The sequence below is a fragment of the Microchirus variegatus genome (assembly GCF_963457635.1).
Source record: "Microchirus variegatus genome assembly, chromosome: 2".
Classification (NCBI taxonomy): domain Eukaryota; kingdom Metazoa; phylum Chordata; class Actinopteri; order Pleuronectiformes; family Soleidae; genus Microchirus; species Microchirus variegatus.
In genome coordinates, this window is record NC_139803.1 from 30,995,483 (window position 1) to 31,017,745 (window position 22,263).

Here is a 22,263-nt window from a genome sequence, read left to right on the forward strand (position 1 = left end):
GTCCACAGCTTCTTCTCCTCCTGATGCTGGATTACTGGGAAGTCTACAGGCAGCGGCTCTGGGTCAAGTCAGAACACGGAGTACGCGAACATCTCCAGATGTACACATGATGAGCGCGAGATTATTTCAAGGAAATGGACTTTTGGAGCCAAAGCCATGACTGAAAACTGACCTTAAACTCAAATTCTTCGACTTCAAAGTCTGTGTTGGTTAATATTCAACTCTGCGAGTTTGTGCCAGTTGTGCGCCAGAGCAGAGAGATTTGGAAATGGGACCTGTGCGGGTTTAAGGAGCAGCGGTCATGGGCAGCGGACCGAGCCGAGGGAAGAAAGTGGCTCCTGCGTGCGTCAGTGAAGTGACCGTGACGCAAACCACTGCACGCAAACGGGACTGTCGCGCATTCAAGCCTCTCAAGATCCACACGGTTTTGCGCAACGCGCGCAACCGTGCGCAACAGGACTGCCACAGCGAGGGTCCCGACTCCGACTTATCCGGGGAGGAGGACGACGATGCTGCGGCTGCTGCTGCTGCTGATGGAGAACTGGACACGGTTCATGCAGATGATGATGATGAGGAGGAAAGAAAGAAAGCGCAAACAAAGAAGACTTTGGTCAAATCTAAGACGTACGGACTGTGCCACTTCAGCCGGGAGGACACGGAGGACGAGGTCAGCGCCGCCGATGAGCCACGTGGCCCCCGCTGTGGAACACGAGATGTAAACAACAAGAGCAGCGAGGCTTTTACGCACTTTAACAGCCGAGCAGCAGCAACGTGTGCCACTCAGCATAGTGTAAGCACTTTTATTTCCCTGCTCTCTTCACACAGACTCACAGTTTAGTTTGATGATAGATCATCAGCAGATGGATGAGTTTATAAAACAAGCACAGGTGGTAAGAAGATGAAAAGTGCTTTCATTATGATGCGGTAAAATACCCACATTAATTATGCTCCAAAAACTAAACAACTAAAGTAAAAGTACAATAGTTAACAGAAGAGTGCAAACAAATGGAAAATGGAATACAAATGTGGACAAGTTGCTTGTTTTATAAAGATACACCTTTATAAAACATATTTAAACATTTAGAATGTGCCATTAAACAAAAACACATTTAAAACCATTGGTGGCATTAATAAAATGTATTTTCTTTCCTTCACCAACAAACAAAAACAACACTCAAAGAGACTTATGTTTTTTTTATTTACACTTTGATGAATTCATGTAGCAAAGTTCACTATAGATAAGTTTGTAAAACTGCTTTTAAAAGTAGACACAAAAACCATATGTGTTACTTGTTACTGATTTGTGTGTCCTCTCTGGTTTGTGTCAGTCCACCTCACAGGGCTTTCTGACAAGAGGGGTTTTGCTGGATGCTGTTTCCACGTCAGAGAAACAATCGTAAGTAAACAAACAACTCTGATGAATAAGTCATCGACTGATACAACAACAGTGAAAGGAGGAGTAAAAGCTGGAGCCGGGAGCCAGATCAAATTCACCTTGGAGAGATGGAGAGAGATAGCACATGGATCAGATTATAACCAAGTGTCTGTTGCTGTTGATGATGAGTGTGCAAACTCAAACATGAAAACACAACATTATCACATTAGATTTCCTAGTTGTTCCGTCAGCACCTCATTAACCTGCGTCCAAACTCTCCCCAGGACGTTTGGCAGCTGCGACAGCTCGTCTCTCACCATGCCTGTCATCATGTACGATGGATCAGAGGAGGAGCTGATGGACACTATTGAGCGAGAGTACAGTTGACCCAGCTGTGGATTCTGCAGCAGAGACACTTTGTGTTCAGCGGTTTGCAGAGGGCATTTGTTTTTATTGATAAATAAGGGAACCAGGGTTTCTTTTCTGACAAATTCCCCTTGCTTCATGGGAAGGCTGCTTCATTGTGTTTATGCATTTCCCTGGATAAACTCCATATGTGCAGCAGTCCATGGCTTTGCTTATACCAGAGTCTTACTTAACAGAGTTGCAGCACATGCCAGAGGGTTCTCCTGAGCCGCTGACAGACAGAGGCCTCCTCGGTGTGTTGTTTGCAGTGGTAAGGTGTCTCTGTTGCCCTCCCACAGAGGACAGGTTACCTATTATTTGACTTTACTTTAACTTAACTCTGTTCATCGGTCTAAGGAGACGACACTGGTGTTTAAAATGTGGAAGCTTTGAGAAGTGGGGGCACATTCTTTAGGCCTTGCTACTCTTCTTATATGCACAAAAATAACATTTTCCACCAGCACTTGAGTGCTCTCATTGTATAGGTCTGTAGTTTTTCATGCCGTGGTTGTTTATTTAAGGGGTTTTTTTGCTTCCTGACCACAGTTCCTGCACTTTTTCACACTAATGAAGAAGGAATGTGTGGCAACACAGAGACTCTCAGTTTAACCCAGCTGCAGAGCTGCTGATTCAAGCACAGATGTCTGCTGCCACCAAGTGGTAGAGCAGTGCATGCACACACCCTGTCACTCATGAAGGAAATGTGCACTTCCTCAAAATTATGGACACTAAATAATAAAAAAAAAACTTGATAATTCGCCTGTGTGCATGTTCAATAATCCATGGCAAGAAAAAACTGTTCACTGTGTCATTTAATCTTTACAGACATCCCATAAACACTGTCGTCATCAGTAATATATAGCACCATAATAAGAAGAATACTTTAAAATAAAAATAATAACCCTACAATGTGAGAATATTGCGTTGCAGAGAGTAAGTTAAAATTAAGTTAAAAATAGAGCAAGATTAATAATATTTGTCTTGAAACTTAGTACCAGTTTCATCCAAGGGCAACAGCCTGCAAACAGGTGACATCTCACCATTTTCAGAACAAAAACTACTGTAAAACTACTACAGTAAAAGTCCTGCAGCTTTAAGAAAATATTTCTGGCATCTTATGGTTTTACAATTACATATACAAACAACACAACGTTTGTCTGCGTGTGTGAGCTGTTCAATAATCCACCACAGATTACCTTTTTTTGAAAAAACTGTGTGATTTAATCGTCACAGTTAACAGTAACGTAAAAAATGGAACCCTACAGTGTGAGTCAGACATTGCAGAGAGCACAGTCCTTAAATAAAGATGAAATAGACACAGTTTTTGTCGATAAAATGGCAAATCAGTTTACAACACGAAGGAACTGTGATTCTGTATTCAACCAAAAACTAAATGACACACCAGCACCTGTGTGTCCTTACCAATGTCTTCTCACAGGAAGCACCAGGGACAGGAAAGGTGTTTGTTGCCTCTTTAAAATAACAATATAAAAAAATGCAATGATATGAAAATGTTCTCTGCATTTAGAGATTATGTTTGCTTTTTGGAAGGTCTGTAGAAATTCATCCTCTTCTGTACGGTGCTGAGTAGCTGGGGCGGCAGCAGGGGAAGCTGGTTTCTGAGCAACGCGTTTTTCCTCACGTTCTTTGCAATGAAATCTTCACAAATCCTGTCAAGAGAAAGAAAGCTGTTAGTCCCTGTTTGGAGTAACAGTTACATAACTGACGTAGCTATACCGTGATATGCAAATAGAGACAACGGATATGCTCCCTGTAGCTTCCAGCTAAAAATATGCGTCACATCCTATGTCTCTGTCAAACTACATATTTAAAAACCTCCCCAAAATCATCCACATATTTATGGCAGCAGGGTTTCTTTTATGCAAGCATGAGCTACATAAAATCTAAACATTGTTTTATTCCGTGGGTCCCCTTTTCAAATTTTCCACAATGGAAGCACAGAAAAATATCAAATTTTGTGTGTGTTTTCCTTTGTCGGCAGCTATTAGATGTCAACAGTTTTCTTTTTTTGTATAGTTCTTAATATTCACGAACGTAAAAAATTATATATATGATATAACTTTATACAATATGTTATCTTCATTGTATAGGTCAAATAGGTTTTGTGGCTCCAGATTAATTATATTTGGGGTCAAAAATGGCTGCAGCCCCCGACCCCTGCGAATGTAATGCGGCATTGTTAATGAATGAGATACTTCCACTTGAGTTTTATAAGTGATAATGTCATATCTGTAATGCTCTGCAATTGACTAATAATACTTAATTTATTACCTGAACAAGGGATATGGTTGCATCTGGAAAACGAGTGCATCATTGCAGTGACCCTAAAAAGAGAAATATACAAGATATGATGATCAGTGGACAGAGTCTCTATTTCATTAATATTTATTTAGAGTTTGTGTTTGTTTTGAACTGTTGATTTTAAAATGAATTTACTTAAATTTAGCATGACAAGCTTGGCTGTATTCCACATATATTCATACGCCTGTGATGTTTTTCTCTGTGATACTCACTGTGTCAACAAGCAGGATGTAGTCACAACTTCCACCAAACACAACAACGTCAGAGTCTTTCCCGAGACATGCTGTGTGCCACAACCTTAGTTCAGAAGAAAGTAAAAATCATTTTCACTTGCTTATTAAAACATGAACAACAACAAATGACTGATAAATTGCTACCTTGGTTTATTTTCGTGTGGATGTTCAATTTCTGTCCACTTCTTTGTTTCGACATCAAACAGCCACCCGTCGCCTGACGGAAGAAGACGTGTTTTGTTTAATTAAAATAAAACTGTATGAAGAATACATCAAAAGAACACATGAAAAAAATGGGCGAAAAAAACAAACAAATTACCATGGGTGCATTTCCTTACTCATTGGTTTGCAGTCTGAGCTGAGACCTCCGAACAGGAACAAGGTCCTGTCTGAAACAGCTGTGAGTGAGTGCCACGATCTGCCCACAGGAGACGTCGACACGGGAACTCTGCAAACACATAGTTTTAGCAAAAAATGTGGTTGAAAAACACACTTGTGCCAGTTATTGATCATCACAATAGCTGTGATGTTTAATTCCACACATTTAAACCTGTTGTAGTGCAGACGAGGGCTCACTCTTACATGTCTGTAGTCTGGGTGACTCAGATGTTGTTCATGTTCACAGATTTGCGAAAATAGCTTGGGCATCTTTACTCCAACCTCCTCATAGCTCGAGATTATAGTCAACAAATAATCTGAGGTATAATTTGATGGGGTTTTCAGGAGGGTTTTTATAAGTGTGTATTTTAGAATATGGTCTACACCTGCTAAAATGTCAAAATGAGGTCAAGAAATAGAATAATTTTGTTATTTTCCCACCTCACTGACGACTAAAACATCATCAGCTGGAATCAAAAAAAATTCAAAAACACAGCACAATCCCAAACGCACATTTCTGACCAGGTCCATGTTTCTAAGTCCAGACAGTGAATGTCACTTTTCCTTGTTTCCTGTATTTAAAAAAAAAAAAAAAAAAGGACATGAGGAGGTTTACAAGTCACAAATTGGAGACTTCACTGCTTTGACAAATAAAAAAAAGCGAGTTCTCACCATGACTCTGCCTCCAAAGATGTATCCTCGACAACCAGTGGTGGCACTGGCGTGAGCGGCCCTGGGAGCGGGAGAATGTCCCTGCACAGAAACAATCACAGTCACTTTTCTGATACTGATATGAGATTTCTGATTTCTGATATAAAACTGTGTGTGACTAAATTACATGAGTTTGTGCTTCACTCCAGCTGGCGTGTGCAGGGTCAAATATATGAACCTCGTTGTTCCATCCCCAGTAGACGTCCTCCACCTGAAAACAAATGGCCTTGGTCATTACAAGTGATTTAAGAGAGATGTTATGTGTCACAAAAAGGAAAATAGAAATGGTCAGGACCAACAAACACAAATCTGTTGTTTACCCATACCCATTTTAGGCCTGTATAACAAGTTTAGGAAACACTGCTCTAATCAATAACACAAGAAGACAAGGAAAAACATGCTGAGAAGTCTCACTTTCAGGCACAAACACAACCCTGTCATAAAAAGCCTTACCCATGCTGCTTCATCTACAATAAAGCTCCTGTTCCTGTGGTCGATATCAGCCAGTAGTTTGTGCCCGTACCCTCCAAAGTAGATTAACCTGGATTATAATAAATAAAGAAACACAAAACAAATATTTAAAAAAAACAAAAAACAGGTTCAGCAGGCAGGAACTGGCTCCAGTAAAAAGTATCACACACTGTTTACCGTCCTTGATGAATCCAGCAGGACACTTTGTCACGGGGTGAGGGAGCACAGCCTCTCTCAGGTGTGATCTTCCTCCACGTGTAATTACCGTCTGTCAGGTTGACACAGTAAATCTGTTTGAGGGCAAACAAGGATCACTTTGTCATCTGTTTTTTGTACATCTTTTGTCTGCTTCTGTCAAGCATTAAATTGTAAAACATACTCTTAACAGAGTGCATGTATCAGTCTAACCTGATTGGTCTGTCCGTTGACATCACAACCTCCGAATATGTACAAGTGTCCATTCAGAGAGCAGCCGCAGGACCCAGACATAGGGGGAGGCACTTCCCCGTTCATGTGAAACACTTCCCTTCAAAACAAACACAAAAAAATAAACAGATGACGCTGAATGACCCTGCAGTATGTCTGAGTGACAGTCAGTTATCAGTAGGAGAGGAAACAAACCATGAGAAGATTTGAAATATAGTTGTGTAATTCTCTTACCATACGCCCTGCTGGAGGTCATACACCCAGATTTGATTGTTGGATAGGAAAACTTCATTATCAGCAACTGACTGTGGAGAATAACAATGTGTCTTACAGTGAAATAACTACATGGAGCAGCAATAAGATCATCATTCATTACCACTACTACTATTATTAGTACTGCTCTTACTACAACGACTATTATTATGACTACTACTATTACTACTATTATTATTACTATTATTATTATTATTACAACTACTACTACAACTATTATTATTACTACAACTACTACTATTATTATTACTACTATTACTACAACGACTATTATTATGACTACTACTATTACTACTATTATTATTATTATTATTACAACTACTACTATTATTACTACTATTGTTATTACTACCACTAGTACTATTATTATTGCTACTACCACTACTACTATTATTACTAGTATTATAATTACTACTACTACGACTATTACTATTACTAATACTACTAGTATTACTATTATTACTATTGTTACTACTACTACTATTACTACTATTACAATTGTTACTACTACTACTATTAATACTATATATAATACTATTACTATTACTACAACTACTATTATTATTACTACTACACAACTACTGATGGTAGTAAATTGTTCCAGAGTATAATGTGTTATATTTAGCAACGTGACTATGAACTGTGTGTGCTAGTAAAAATGTATTATTATACATTATAATTGTATTATTAGTCAATATTAACTGTCAGTGTGAGGCCATAGCTGCCCTCAGGCAAACTGGTGGACCCCTGAAACAAGATGTTCGTTTGATTATGTGGTGTTGATGTTTGTTGATGTTTGTTGATGTCCTCTCACCACATATCCTCCCCACACATACAGCAGGTTGTCCTCCACCACAGCTGTGTGTCCGCTCCTCTCTCTGGCCACCAGCTCCGAGCAGTGTCTCTCTGAAGCGGCGGAGTCCATGACTGCTGTGTCTTCTGTGTCTTCCGTGTCTTCTGTCCTCTTACATACACACTCACATGAAGGTTGACATGAGAGAATCCGTCTAAAAATGTCTCTGGTCAACTCGGGTCAGCTCTGTCTGTCTGTCTGTCAGCTGCTGTTAGGTCCTGCGTGAATGGTCAGCCACAAAACTCGAGGATTGTCACGGTGTCACGAGTGCATTTTTGGCATTCTGTGTGGTTTATAGGATGTCACTGGAAAAGCAAAGATAAATTCTTATAAAAAATACTCACATAATAGCGGACAATGTCTTCCCTGCTCATCTAGCTTCCCCTTACGTTGCGTAAACAAGACTTTTTTACTCTCCACCTGCCTCACACACAACACCCGTACACACAACACTGAGCTGACTGTAGCTGCTGTGTTGTAATATACATAGTGACTTCCGGTCCTCTGCGTTTTTCAAAATAAAACCAGTACAAATAAAATCATTTAAAAAAACAGTTTGTGTCTCCGCTTCTCTGCCTTTTATTTATTTTGCTATATTCGCGTTACGGAATGCAATACACGAACAAACAACAAAAGGACTAAAGAAAAAGAGAGAAAAAGAAGGCGGAGAATTAAAACAAATAAATCAGCGGAAATGATGAAATAAACGCGGAAATGATGAAATAAACGCGGAAGTGCTCATTTAGCGCCAAAGCTTGAGTTGAACAGAGACGCGAACATGGATGTTGTCCGCAGAATAAAAACAAAAGTATCCGCCGGCTTCAAGATGCGGGGACTCATTCTACGACCGTATGTACCATAGTTGTATTTGACTATTAACTATTTGAAATGTTTATGATACACGTTAAGTTAATGCTAGGCTTGCTGCGGTAATACAGGACTTTACATTTAGGGCATCTATAATGTTGAATTACTGCCTTTCTTTCTTTGTTTTATTGCCTCAAATCGATTCTTTCTGATGCAGGAATATGAAATCGTGATTTGTTCTCCAAGGAATATAATACCAAAACAACACTGAAATTGTGCTTAAATTTGGATCCACCTGTCCCCACCACTTTCACCTCAACCAACAACAACAACAACAACAATAACTTTTTTTTTTAAATGTCCAAAAGTGTTCCTATTGTAGATATGAATAATTTCTTCATTGATATTGATATTATTGTTATTGTGGACCATGTGTGTCGAATCGTGAGGTACCCTGTGATTTCCACCCTGAGTAAACAACAAGTGATTATGACTGCATTATAAATAGTGATGTATTCCACTCTGTACTTCTTACATTACTTTCAACCTTATTAAACAAATGCACTTTAAATACACAGAATTATAACATGATCTCAATATTTTCTCTGCACCAGTGAAGCCAGCAAATACCTTGTGGAAGTGCTGGAGTCCATTAACATGTCTGAACTGGATGACGTCATTGAAAAGGTCCTGGATGCAGTGGAAAAACAGCCATGTATGAACAGTACACAGTCACTCTCTATAGACAGTTTGAAGTGTGTTTTAGGGCTGCAACTAACATTCATAATCGATGAATCTGTGCTTGTTGAAAAATGTTGAAAAATGTTGATGTCTTGTTTAGTCCACAACCTAAAATGATTCAGTTTTAATGATTTTGTTGTTCTATGGAGCAAAGAAATCAGGAAATATTCACTTGTAAGAAGCTGAAAAATCATAAAGCTTGTTGAAGTTGACAATTAATCATTGAATAATCGCTGCAGCCCTAGTGTGTTTAATGTACTGTATAACTGCTGTATGCAGCATCCAGTAATGTATTCCTGTGTCATGTTGTGACCAACAGTGTCGTCTAGTATGATAGAGCTGTCTGTGGTGAAGACGGCGGTGCAGGACTGCACTCAGTCTTGTGATGAAAACATGTAAGTAAGAGTTTTCATGTTATTAAATGACATTGATTTGGGGTGTAAGAAATGATGATTTTGTGTGATTCGATATATCATTTTACATTATTTTCATTTTATTTTTATTTTTTCCAAATAATTTATCCATGTATTTATTAAGAGGACTCTTGGACTAGAAGTGTGGCTTTTTCATTCGTCAATTCCACACACATTATAATAATGCATTCATATGAAACATATAAGACGAGAATAAGTCATTGTGGTATAATCAGCTTTATTGTGATGTCATGTTGGCTCTGTAACTGTCTTTCAGAGATAATGTCTTCAATATCATTGGAGCTTTTGACGTGCCCAGATACATATACAGTGTGGAGAGAAAGAAATTTGTATCGTGAGTAAAAGGGACTGTTTATTTGTGTTTGCACCAACATGAACTTAAAATATTCCAAACAGAAATACAGTCTTCATGCTGCTTATGTCATGCTTTTTTCTTGTTTTTCCCCCAGGATCAGTATGACCAGACATCCAACACCCAGTCTTTGTGGTTTGGCCAGAGACAAAGCAGAACTCTTCAGAGAGCGATACGCACTCTTACAACAGGTTAATCTGGAGTGCTGCGTTGCTCACTCTCACTACTGTTTACAATCAATGTGTAGTTTGAATGTCATATTTAATTAAATGTATTTATTTTATCTTTAGCGCACACATCGGCACGAGCTCTTCACCCCACCTGCAATAGGAGCTGCTGTGGAAGAGGGTCAAAACAAATTTCAGGTATCAAGGATTAAAATAATCTCTTCATCACTGAGACACAAACTTGTGTTTTGACCCTGTTTTAAAAATATATATTTTAGCTGAAAACAATTGAAGCGTTGCTTGGCAGCACAGCTAAACTGGGAGAGGTGATCGTACTCGGGATGGTGACACAACTGAAAGAAGTGAGTTTTGGATTAGATGGAGCCGAAAACAATGTTTGGAGTTGTCTGAGTTTTAAGTTAATTCTCAAAAATGTTTTCAAGGGTAAATTCTACCTGGAAGACCCGAGTGGAACAGTCCAACTGGACATGTCCAAAGCAATATCCTTTATTCTGTTTGTGGGAGCCTGTCGTCACAATACTGCTGTATATACTTCCATACTTTCCTTAATGAGGTTCTCACCAGTTCCATAATGGTCTGTACACGGAGTCCTGCTTCGTGCTGGCAGAAGGTAAGATAACTACCACTGAACTACTATTTGAACGACTATTTGAACTATTTTTGACATGATGTCTGTTATTAAAAGGTTAAGTTTTGTCTTTGGTCCAATAGGTTGGTACGAGGACTCTGTTTTCCACGTTAACGGCTTTGGTTTCCCACCAACGGAACCTTCATCTGCCACAAGGTCAGTTGGTTTGAAGAAGGCACAAGAACAACTTTTAAGCAGACATGCATGCAAAATTCTGCAATTTAAAAAAAGCAAAAAAAAAAACATAGATTTGGGCTCAAATATGTGGCTTCAGTGGTTCTGTCATGTCATAGCCCTGCAGTAAGTAGTGAGTTATGTGGCTGTGATTGAGGAATCGCATTGACATGCAACTGTATTTGCATCAAATCTGATTTTATTTAGCCAAAATTGTGCTACAATATATTATTTACCAAAGTTCCCAGCTTTCAATGAACTCCCATAAGTTCCCATTCATTCCATTCCAATTTTGAAAATTCCCAGAATTTTGCAACCCTAATTACAATATGACAAAATTAGAAAAGAAAAAGAAGGAAGATCTTTTGTCAATTGCATGTGTTAATATTCAGGGCGTACTATGGCAACACAAACTTCTTTGGCGGTCCGTCCACCACGTCGGTTAAGGCTTCCGCCAAACTAAAGCAGCTTGAGGAAGAGAACGAGGACGCCATGTTCATAATCGTCTCTGATGTGTGGCTGGACAGCGTTGAAGTGATGGAAAAGCTCAACCTCATGTTCTCAGGTCTGATATTGAAATTGTGTCACAGTCATAAATTCACAACTATGTGAGTTACTTAGTGATATTTAGCTCTCTTTGTTTTTTATAGGCTATGCTGCGATGCCTCCCACCTGTTTTATCCTGTGTGGAAACTTTTCTTCTGCTCCATATGGAAAAACACAGATCAAATCACTCAAAGGTGAAACTTTTGGGTCTTTTATCACCCGTGTGTGCGCAATAAAATGGTTAAATAACTGTTTTTTAAAAGAACCTTTTATTAGCTCTTTTATTTTCCCTTTTTAGAGTCACTGAAGGCTCTTGCCGATGCCATATGTTCATTCCCCACCATTCAAAACAGGCAAGATCTGACACGCTTTTGGTCTTCAGTCTCTTCTCATCTTATTTAATTTGTTAATTTATTTTATTTGTTTGAATGACATTTGTTTATTCTAAACTTGCAGTAGCCGCTTTGTGTTTGTCCCTGGTCCTGAAGACCCTGGTCCAGGCACCATCCTGCCAAGGTGAGATATCCAGTATGTGACATAAAGACGTGAAGTTGTGTGGATTCATTCAGATAAATGTGTTTCTTACAGGCCTCCATTGGCAGAGCACATCACAGAGGAGTTCAGACAGAGGGTGCCATATTCAGTGTTCACGACAAACCCATGCAGGTAAAACAAATATGTAGCTTTTATTACATGTTTGATTGATATGTTGGGCCAAACCTCTTAAAAATTGCCCCGTTTTCATTGACATGTTTTGCTGCACTCTAGGATCCAGTACTGCAGCCAGGAGATTGTCATAATCAGAGAAGACCTAGTCAATAAGATGTGCAGGAACTGTGTGCGCTTGCCCAACAACAATCTTGACATTCCAAACCATGTGAGTTTGTTTTTTTCCTGAGTCTGAAGAAACCTGTTGAGACCTGAGTGAGAGGTTTTATTGTTTTTCTCTCTGTGTGTTCCCATGTTTGTGAAGCTAAAAGCTGTTAACTTGTTCTTCTTTGTCCTCTTTTTCCAGTTTGTGAAGACCGTGCTGTCTCAGGGTCACCTGACTCCCCTGCCTCTGTATGTCAGTCCTGTGTTTTGGGCATACGACTACTCCCTGCGTGTCTACCCAGTCCCCGACGTCATCGTCTTCGCGGACAAATACGATCCATTCAGCATCACGAACACAGAATGCCTCTGCGTCAACCCGGTATAAAACAAAATATCTCATTTTGTGAACAGAGCCTGATTAAATGTGTTTTTTTGTTTCATCTTAAAGCCACTGTGTAATATCGTATATATTTGTTGTTGATTTATTTTGACAGGGCTCATTCCCACGAAGTGGTTTCACATTTAAGGTGTACTACCCATCCAACAAAACTGTTGAGGACAGGTAGGATATTCTCTCCATTTGTTTTTGTTTTCAGGACATTGATGATTGAGACTCTAGACAGACAGGATATTGATTTCAGATCATTTCAGTTTTCAACAATCATTAACATTCACACTTGTGTTCTTACAGCAAACTCCAAGGCCTCTGAAGTAAATCGTGGATTCACAGCAGCTGCAGCTGTTTTCATTTGTTTTGTACATAAAAACCTGTATGATAGTAATGTATGTAGAAAATGAACTCGTAATCAACCCATTATAGTCTTTTATTTTTTTGTATGTATCTTCTGTGATGTATAATAAAATTTTATTCTTGATGCTGAACATTTGGACACCTTTGTTGTTCCTGTCTAGAGCAATTTCTCTCTAAAATATGGACTTATGTCCTGGAGTAAAGTCATGGATCTGAAAATCAGACTAGGTGTGTTTTTCAAATTAATAATATTAAATCATTAAACCTGACTGACACTAATTGAGGCCCATTGAGTATTGTTGCAGTACCCAGAGTGGCCACTATGACAAATTTGTCTTCTAGCTCATAGGGGGCGGTGCTCTATTCAGATCTTTTATACGTCCATTCTCCACAGTCGCTGTGACGACCTCACGTAAATGTCGTAGTGCTTTGGAGAATTTCACTGGGAAACAAACAACCGACTAGAAGTAACGACTACAGGTGCGGTTTAATTCCTCCTCCGGGCTTAATTTTACACGTATGTTAGCTAAGAAACAAACGCTTATTTCTCTCCTACGTTTACAAACACCGTGTTGCTAACGAGCGCGTGAACGTTTAAAAAATATTTTTTGTAATGTTTGGTTGGTGACTAGCTAAGTAAACCTAAGACATTTTAACCAGATAAAGCTTTGGGCAGACGAGTGAGTACATACTGAAATGTAATACTGTCTTTAATGCAAACACTAAGGTTATTCACGACTGTGAACGAGTTGCCTAAATAGTTAAGCTAGCAAAGTAGGTCAACAGTAATGGTGCTGCGAGCTATGCTAACATTGTTGTCCTGAATTGAGTGAAAGGCATAGACGTGGAATAAAAAATAATAAAATGACAGGTTAGGGAAAATTACAGATATAATGTATTCAGTATTAAAATGGTCACCTAAATTCTTCCTAGGATAAATTACATTTGCACTCGTTTACATTTACACGCGTGTGTATGGGGTGTGTGTGTATTTACAAACTAGTTCATTGAAATATGTCACTATGTAACACAGATAGTAATATTATTATTATTTATTATTATTCATCGCAAGGCTTCTTTTTGAATGATGTATTTTAAAATTTAAATTATATTAAATCTCTCTTTTTAAATGATTTTTTGCGAAACTTAAATCTATTATGCTTCCTTATTTTGTTAATTAAGGATTTCAAACCACGTGTGCAATTTAAAGACGAATATCCCTCATGTATTGCAAAGCTTCTTTTTGAATAGATTTGTTTATGATTTTGTTTGTTATTATGCTAAGGTTGATTATATTATGCTTCCAGGAATTTTAACGAGCAAGTGAGTATGTTTTGAACTGGAGTTACGACTTGTCATGGAGTTACATTTTAGACATTCCGTACTTTAATTGTTAAGGGTCATACTTAAGTTGTGGCATTGAATTAAAGATAATGACTTCCTGTTGAGTTGAGGCCATGGATTTTTGTTTGTTTTTGTCTATAACAGGGTTTGTCACTCCTGGTCCTGGGGAGTCACTGTCCTGCATGTTTTAGGTGTTTCCCTTCAAGTTTTTATGCACGTTAACCCATGAAAAATGACCGCAAAGCCACAGATAAAATAATCTGAAGGATAACGATAGGTTCCTCGCACAAATTTGTGCCAGGAGCTGTTTTGGCCCCTGCCATTCGTGGCTTGGGCCCTCATATTGGGGCTAAGTATGTCATTTATCTGAGGAAGAACTTCATTTTGAAATTTTTTAGGAAATTTTAATTTTTAATACAATCCATTAAATGTTAAAACAGTTTGCCATGCTACTGTTTCCTTTTCTCTATGTTATCCTATTTTTTCATTGTTAGGAAAACAATGAAGAATTCCAGTCAGCACAAACTTAGATTCTCTCTCTCTCTCTGTCTTCTCATCTAAACAGGACAAAAAAGAAAATGGAAGAGATGGAGGAAGACATGGGGGATCAACCTGCCAGAGAGGATGACAACGACTCAGACAGAGACGAAGAGGACAGACTGTTTGCTTGGATGGTAAATGATGCGATGGACGAAGACGAGGAAGAAGAGGAGGAGGTGGAGGAGGAGGTGGAGGAGGAGGAAGAAGAAGCGGTGGAGGACGAACAGCCCTTAGACACTGAATCAACGGAGTCATTTGAGTTGGACACCCCAGCTGAGCGCAGTGGTCATATAGCAGTCGTGGACCGTAACTTCATGTATGTGTGGGGCGGTTACAAGGTAAATTTGTTGTGTGTCATCCTCACATTTATTTATTATCACATCACACACATTTGCAATGTTTATCTTATTCTCTGATCCCCTTTTGGTACAAGAACGCTCAAAACCACGGATTCTTCGACTTGTATCTGCCAAGAAATGATGTCTGGATGTACAACATAGAGTCAGGCGAATGGTGAGAACTGTTTAATATTTTATTTCTTTTATGTATTAATAATCATTTCTTACACTTACAAGGGCCATAAATGGAAAACTCATTGAACAATAGCTATAATAAAACCCACACAAATTGCTAATTGGATTATCTATGTGAATGATTCATTTTATTGGCGAAATAGTCACCCAATTTTGAGGTTTTTAGGTGTCGTTTTGGTCAGGTAATGGCATGTGAACATGTTGTTTTTAACATTAATGTTTCTACATCCTTATAGAAAGACGCCGTAGAGGAGCAAGTGTAATAAATGGGCTTGGTTGACCTTAATACCCTTATTATAGTCGCATATATTGATACAACGTCCATAAGTATAGAGATTTTTTTTTACCCTTTGGAAAACTCCTGTTTCCAGGACTAAGCACGTTGCCGGCGGTAACCTACACACATCCATGTCAGGCAGCTGTGGGGTGTGCGTCGACGGAGTCCTTTACCTATTTGGAGGTCATCACGCCCGGGGAAACACAAATGGGGTACAGTTTTGTGACGTTTTCTATCGTTATCTGTTATTTAGTATCAGCCTCTGCTGATCAGTTATTTCATAAACCCCTGTTCTCTGTGCTTCTAGATCTACCGCCTGCCTCTGAGAGCTCCCAGCCTTGTGTGGGAGGAAATGACTGATCTTAAAGGACTCCCTCCTTCGTCAAAGGATAAGTTAGGATGCTGGGTTCACAGAAACAGGTGAGAGACAAGGGGTTTGTTTTTGTCTTCCTTGTAAGAAGTCATACAGTATCTCACCGAACATTAGAGGTTGTACCAATATTGTCCAACTTAGGGTTGCCCATTATCTGCCCTTTGCCTTCTGCTGTAAGAGTCGGTCCCTAGAATACAAAGGGAGTCAACGACTGCTATCAATTGTAAAAGAATGATGAAGGAAGAGGCTCCAGACGAATTGAATTAAATCATTGGAATCCTGTTCCGTGTGATCACCTTTGATCACATTATTCATTATTAGAAGAGACTTCATTCCCAGACGCGTAGGGTAAACCGTGCTTTCATTGAACCGTTGTAATCTTTGTAACTACACTTAATATAATAAACCTAAGTAATGTATCAATCCGAGAGACGTAGAAGACCTTCCGAGAGACGTAGAAGACCTTCCTTCTTACATCCTTGATGCATTTGTAATGAATTTGAGTTATGATTATTCTAGTTAGGAAAGTATGCTTTGTTTCTGAGGCATATAAACATCAATTATTATGTTAATTGTTGAATTGTGTAAAAGCAAGATTCTCAGTTCTCAGTTTCAACAGCTTATATTGTAAGTGTTTGGACTGTCCTCTCCTCAGCTCTGACAGACTGGTGGGAATCTCCAGGTATTTGACCTCTGTGTGTTGTTTTCTTTTCTGGAGAGGGGTTGTGTTAAACATGCAGGCTGTCCTTGTTCTCCCCCCCTCTGACCCAGTTTTTGGCTGTCGGTTCAAAGTCCTGACACAGGTTTGTATGTGTTTGTGTGCTTTCACAGACTCATATTCTTTGGGGGCTACGGCTACGCTGCACAGGGACCCCATCGAGGGACCTTTGAATATGACGAATCATCCTCTCTCGTGGTTTGTAGATAAAGATGCAGTGAAAAATAAGTTAACATGATTCATGGATTAATTTGACTGCATTTTTTTGAGGAAAGTACGGCCAGTTTTACATGGTTTTGTGTGTTTCCTGTAGTGGGACAGTCCTGGGCGAGGTTGGAATAATCACATCCACATCCTGGACCTGGAGACATCGACATGGAGCCAGCCCATTACCTCGGTAAATGTTCCGCCTGAACAAACCTGTGTTAAAACATCTGTAAAACTGCTCTTATTCACTTTTTTAGCATCCAATTTTGCACAGTTACTCATCAGATATTACTTTACTAATTCCTAGATGAAAAAGGGCTACCATCATATGATCTAAAGGTGATTTTCACTCTAATTAATGTGGGGTTTTTTCAGGCGGAGATAAAAAAAAAATGTAAGTGTCTACTGTGTTCCAGATTATTTACTCTGACATAGTAACACATATGTAATTGTGAAGATATACTCAATTTATTTTGAATAAGTCATTTCAGACAGGAGGCAGCAAAAATAGGCCTCATATGGAAGGGGTTAACTTAGTTGACTGAATGGTTTGATTGCAACAGACATTTGTATATATTTAAAACGTACACACTCGGTTCAGTTTATTTTTAATATGACAATTATGTTGTGTATTTTTGAATATGTGGCTAAACAATATTTGAATGTCCGTTGTAGGGGAACACTCCTTCACCCAGAGCGGCTCACGCTTGTGCTACAGTTGGTAACAGAGGCTATGTGTTTGGCGGACGATACAAGGTGAGGGTTTCTTTTTCGCAGCTTTCTGTCATAAACACAATGTCGCCTAATTGTTTATCAGGGTCACAGGTTTACTCGATATACAAATACATTGTCTTAGCTTAACACATGTTCTTTATTCAACAGAATTACAGACTAAATGACCTGTACTACATTGATCTGGACACATGGGAATGGCATGAAATGTACGTGTCTTCCCCATTTTGGCGGTTTTTACCTGATGTTTCTTGTCAGCTCAGTGCTCATTATGCGAGTCAAAGATTAAACACTTGCTGTACCATTCAGCAGTCTAAAATGTCTAGTTTTTCCCCTCCCTGTCGTCCTGTAGGAGCGTTCCTCAGCAGTGTCCCGTGGGCCGCTCTTGGCACTCGCTCACTCCTGTGTCTTCAGACCACATCTTCTTATTTGGAGGTTTCACCACAGATAGAAAGACACTGAGTGAGTCTGACTCTGAACCCAAATGAAAGAAATAATCAAGTCTCCTCACAATGATGCCTTAGGGTGCTCACATCTTTTTTGTTTGTTTGTTTTGTAGGTGATGCTTGGGTCTACAGCGTGAGCAAGAATGAATGGAAGCCTTTCAAACACAGTCACACACAGAGGCCCAGGTGAACGTCTCTTATGTCAACATTTGTTTGTGTGTGTGTGATATTGATGGTATTTAAAACTGTGGCCGACGCAGACCCCAGGCTCTTTGAAGCTTAGCCCTTCTGTTAAAATCAGGATTTGGCATCAGCACTTCTCATAACCGTAACTCCTGGACCATTTGTGATATTTGAGATTGGCACAACCTGAACCTTCATGAGGAGGATAAAGCAGTAGAAGATGGATGTATGGGTACTGGAAAGCAGAGAAATTGAGTTTTGCGTCCTTATGCCTCTCATTACGGTAGCATTCAAGACTTCTGCGGAACGGAAGATTCACAACACAACGTCAGCTTCTCAGAACCGTCATTTCTAAATTGTTGTATAATAATAATAATGATGATATTGAAAGTGAAATATCTTGGAAAAATTAGCAAAAGCACTTGCTCACTGGAAATTTTAGGACAATTCTACAGCCATAAGCTCTTAATAAATCCAGGCGGCCTGAATATCATGATCGTCATACAGGAGAATATTATTCACATCATCTGCATCTTTCTTTGAATTCTTATTCACGTGTCTTCTCCTACTCATCACAACATTTTTAGAGCTTGGTGTTTTTGATTAACTTAATTTAAATTCAACACATTCTCTTTCTCTCCTTTTATACATTTCGTACATAAAGCAGCTTTAGGTGATCTACCCTGAATGTATTTTGAACTCGTGTCTTTCAGGCTGTGGCACACAGCATGCTGCGGTCCTGACGGCGAGGTGTTTGTGTTTGGAGGCTGTGCCAATAACCTGTTGTCTCATCACCGAGCCGTAAGCTGTGCATCATATTCCTTTACAGTTTATTTACTTTGTCACTCCTGCTAACTATTTTTCCCTATTTTTAACAGGCTCACAGCAATAAGTTATTGGTTTTCAACGTGCTACCAAAATCACTCGTTGGGTGAGTTCATACAGAAGTGAAACACAATGTTCAGGTTTATTTTACACCAGAAACGAATATCTGTGCATTGTTTTGGGCTCTTGTGTGATGGTCTCCTCCATGCAGGTTCTGTATGGATGTCATTCTGCAGCACAGGGAGCATTTATCTCATTACTGGGACTGCCTGCCCAAATCCATCCTGCACAGCCTTAAACGGAGACTGGCTCGCGTTAACACGCTGGGCTCCTAGACGAGGAAACGTGGTCAACAATCAATCCAAACCCAGAAGAGGAAAAGACGACTGTTTCTCGGAAAAGAAAGTCCTGAATGTGAGGACACTTGCATACATAAAACCTTAAAGCAATAGTGAAGTGCTGTGGACCTGACCATTCTTCTCCACTTGTGATGCCAGTAGAACTTTCAGTTCAACACCGTAGAAATCCAACAGTTCTTTTACAACCATTTTCATGTTCTTTGTTCACCCTCTAAAGATATAACCAACATGTCTGCATATATTTTCTCTTTAAATCGACAGAAATCTGTTTTTATATAGAGGGTAACCGACCGTTTCACTCGTTTTATTTGCCTCTTTAATTTGGGTTTGCGTAGTTTCTTTTATGTTTTTTATGTGGGATTTGCATTTGAAAATTGCGATAAATAAATAAACTTCTGCACTGAAAATGGCAGCACTCTTCAGTGTGAAGCCACGCAGCCACCGACACTGAAAACATCTTACAAACAAAAGCCAACATTTACTCCCTAAAGTCACCAAATTACATTGTGTTATTGTTTGATCGAGAGAGAGAGACGGAGCCTGTGCAGCAGAAAGTTGATTATGATTAATAGGATTTTGAATCATGACACTTCTAGGGAGGTGGTACTTTCTGATAACCAAGAAACTGTTTTATACTAGCTACAGATGCCAGTTATTTAAAATGGACAGAAAACCACATGAAAAGGTCCTTCAAAGAAGATGCTTTGTGATGTGATGGAGGTTATTGACTTCATGTGACAGTCAGATGCTACAACTGTCACTCACTCGTCTTTGACACATGTCAACTTAAAGTCTGAATAGTTTAACACTAAATTAGTCGGTCCGAGGCTGAAACTGTTCTCCTTTAACAGTGCAGGGTTGTTGTTCATTTTTGTGAAGACTTTTCCTTTTTCTCGATTTCTACCACCAATGTTTGGCACGTTTTGTTTAAACTCGTGCTCTGTGCCACACAAGGCCCGGCTAATCTGGATGTTACCGTTTTAGTTTTTATATGTATGCAGTGTTTGTATATAGTTATTTATAATATTGTGGTCATGTGTTGCTTCAGTTTTCTGAAAGTGGCTTTGAAAAAGCCTGTAAATTGCGTAGCTCCTGTAGCGTTGATTGAACTTTCATTTGTTACTTAAAAATATTACAAGTATATTATTGGGTGTTGAGCCACATTGCACTGAGATGCCTCGTGTCAGTAGGGCTTTGTATTTGCCTGGTTTGCACAAGTTTCCCCCTTTTTGTTTTGTATTATGGGATTCAATGCGTACGTGTTGATTTTTGTAAACAAGAAAATAAAGGCATACCATAATTTACATTCTGTATTTTCTTTGCTAATTTACACATGTAGAAATTCCAAACATTGTTGGGCAACAAATGCAATGATTTAAAAAAGAAAAAAAGACTGTAAATCAAACATAGTTTAACCCTTAAACCTAATGTTTACAAGTTAGATGAAGTTGGGGGGGAAAGTTCCAATTAAATAGGTCGGTCAACACTTCCATGTTGATCCTCAACATGTCTTCCTGTTGTGTTTTGACATGTCTGTTATTTCTTCTTGGCAGCCAGCAGGTTTGGTGCAGGCACTTTTACTTTCCCTGGCATGTTTCTGTAGAGGATTTGTCACGCTAACAAAATCACAGCATGATTTAGCCTGAAAAAGTGTGAAAACAAAACACACAAACCACAAACCACAGTGCACCGTGGTGACTTATTTCAATTTGTCTGATCAGTGCTTTCTTTCTTTCTTTCATGTCATGACGTGACAGTAGAATAATAATGTAATACTAAACTATGACATACTATCCTCATATGTCATAGTTGAGTATTTCGTCCAAAAAGTATTTGACAAAAAAAAGTAATGATTTAGTTTGTCCTCCAACTTAATGAACATTTTCATTTTAAATGACTTCTCCTCCTGGTTTAGTACGGTCCACGCCCTCCCCTCTCGATAAATCAACTTGGAATCATCCACTTCCTGTTTGTCAGTGCGAACTTCCACGCACATGGAGTCAGCAGGAGGACGAGGAGCAGCGGGACAAACATGTGGTAACTGCTGCTTAAAAATGTTCCACACATTTATTAGATGTTGACGCTCTGTTCACACCTGCTGTTAACATCCGACCTGAGTGATCTGATCACAGGTGTTCAGATTACACCTGCTGCTAATGCTCACGCTAATGTGACGTCACTGCTCCACAGTAAACACACACCTCTCATTTCATTTGGCTTCACATACAAATGTTGTTTTCTGTTTGTTACACAATGACAAAGAATCCAGGAAATGTTAATGTTATTATTGCCTTTGTTTGGTCCAGAAAATGTTTGAAAAAACGTTGATTAGTGTTTCTCAAACCTGGGAATGATGATTCTCAAATGTCTTTTTTTTTAAATCCACAAACCAAAAATTATTCAGTTTAAAAAAAAAAAAAATAAGGAACAAAGAAACCAGAAAATGTTCAACATTTGTAATTATAATTAATTGATTATTAAAGTATTTGACAATTCATTTAGTAATGATTTAATAATGCAGTAATTGTTGCACCCCTACTTTTTTTTAAAAATATCAGAATACGATTTAGCACAATATTTGCCAAATCATATGTTGCTTTATACTGACAGCACAAGTGAAAGTGAGCACTTGGCAACATCTAGTGGAGTAAAATGTTAATTTATTTAGTTATTTTTTAATGCTCATCCACCAAAAAGTTGTTCTTATCATTAGCAGTAAAGTAGGATTCACCTGTGATTTCATCACCTCACACAGACGTTAACAGCACTTGTCAACAGAGCCTCTGTTTAATGTGTCTGCATTGATTTCCATTGTTAACAGGTGACTTTAGTGAAAACCACATTC

The 22,263-nt window shown here is 38.9% G+C and overlaps 4 protein-coding genes across 5 annotated transcripts; 3 read left to right on the forward strand and 1 right to left on the reverse strand.

Annotated features, from left to right (window-relative positions):
- Positions 1-301: 301 nt before the first annotated feature.
- On the forward strand, positions 302-2,193 carry LOC310944101 (uncharacterized protein; the record flags this gene model as incomplete). The annotated part of the gene is made up of 3 exons (XM_083909779.1): positions 302-790; positions 1,329-1,396; positions 1,660-2,193. 3 exons carry the CDS (start codon positions 302-304, stop codon positions 1,760-1,762), a joined length of 660 nt encoding a protein of 219 aa, XP_083765905.1. The 3' UTR covers positions 1,763-2,193.
- A 427-nt stretch (positions 2,194-2,620) lies between these two features.
- On the reverse strand, positions 2,621-7,894 carry LOC310944168 (kelch domain-containing protein 1). 2 transcript variants are annotated; one of them, XM_083909872.1, is made up of 14 exons: positions 7,792-7,894; positions 7,409-7,665; positions 6,556-6,626; positions 6,304-6,421; positions 6,073-6,185; positions 5,878-5,965; positions 5,552-5,635; positions 5,386-5,466; positions 5,227-5,285; positions 4,674-4,783; positions 4,480-4,552; positions 4,315-4,399; positions 4,073-4,125; positions 2,621-3,450 (listed from the first exon to the last, which is right to left on the reverse strand). In XM_083909872.1, the coding sequence occupies exons 2-14, from the start codon at positions 7,517-7,519 to the stop codon at positions 3,312-3,314; spliced, it is 1,185 nt and encodes a 394-aa protein (XP_083765998.1). In that variant the 5' UTR covers positions 7,520-7,665; positions 7,792-7,894; the 3' UTR covers positions 2,621-3,311. The 2 variants fall into 2 exon arrangements, with proteins under 2 accessions (XP_083765998.1, XP_083765997.1); XM_083909871.1 differs by having other exon boundaries at positions 7,409-7,881.
- A 331-nt stretch (positions 7,895-8,225) lies between these two features.
- On the forward strand, positions 8,226-12,515 carry pole2 (polymerase (DNA directed), epsilon 2; the record flags this gene model as incomplete). Its single annotated transcript, XM_083903110.1, has 17 exons — positions 8,226-8,296; positions 8,869-8,969; positions 9,315-9,390; positions 9,686-9,763; positions 9,879-9,972; positions 10,072-10,146; positions 10,227-10,310; positions 10,392-10,466; positions 10,534-10,579; positions 10,681-10,753; positions 11,164-11,336; positions 11,422-11,511; positions 11,616-11,670; positions 11,774-11,833; positions 11,906-11,983; positions 12,086-12,194; positions 12,333-12,515. The coding sequence occupies 17 exons, from the start codon at positions 8,226-8,228 to the stop codon at positions 12,513-12,515; spliced, it is 1,521 nt and encodes a 506-aa protein (XP_083759236.1).
- Positions 12,516-14,803: 2,288 nt separating this feature from the next.
- On the forward strand, positions 14,804-20,707 carry klhdc2 (kelch domain containing 2; the record flags this gene model as incomplete). Its single annotated transcript, XM_083903098.1, has 13 exons — positions 14,804-15,103; positions 15,199-15,278; positions 15,670-15,787; positions 15,883-15,995; positions 16,780-16,864; positions 16,980-17,063; positions 17,549-17,629; positions 17,756-17,814; positions 17,958-18,067; positions 18,165-18,237; positions 18,948-19,035; positions 19,113-19,165; positions 19,271-20,707. 13 exons carry the CDS (start codon positions 14,804-14,806, stop codon positions 19,392-19,394), a joined length of 1,368 nt encoding a protein of 455 aa, XP_083759224.1. The 3' UTR covers positions 19,395-20,707.
- Positions 20,708-22,263: the final 1,556 nt, after the last annotated feature.

Excerpts from the sequence above, each read along its gene's own strand:
- LOC310944168 (XM_083909872.1), bottom strand. The coding sequence starts at position 7,519 with ATGGACTCCGCCGCTTCAGAGAGACACTGCTCGGAGCTGGTGGCCAGA. Across the intron at positions 5,966-6,072 it reads TGCTGGATTCATCAAGGACG|GTTAATCTACTTTGGAGGGT; the intron begins GTAAACAGTGTG and ends ATTATAATCCAG. Across the intron at positions 4,400-4,479 it reads CCACACGAAAATAAACCAAG|GTTGTGGCACACAGCATGTC; the intron begins GTAGCAATTTAT and ends TTCTGAACTAAG.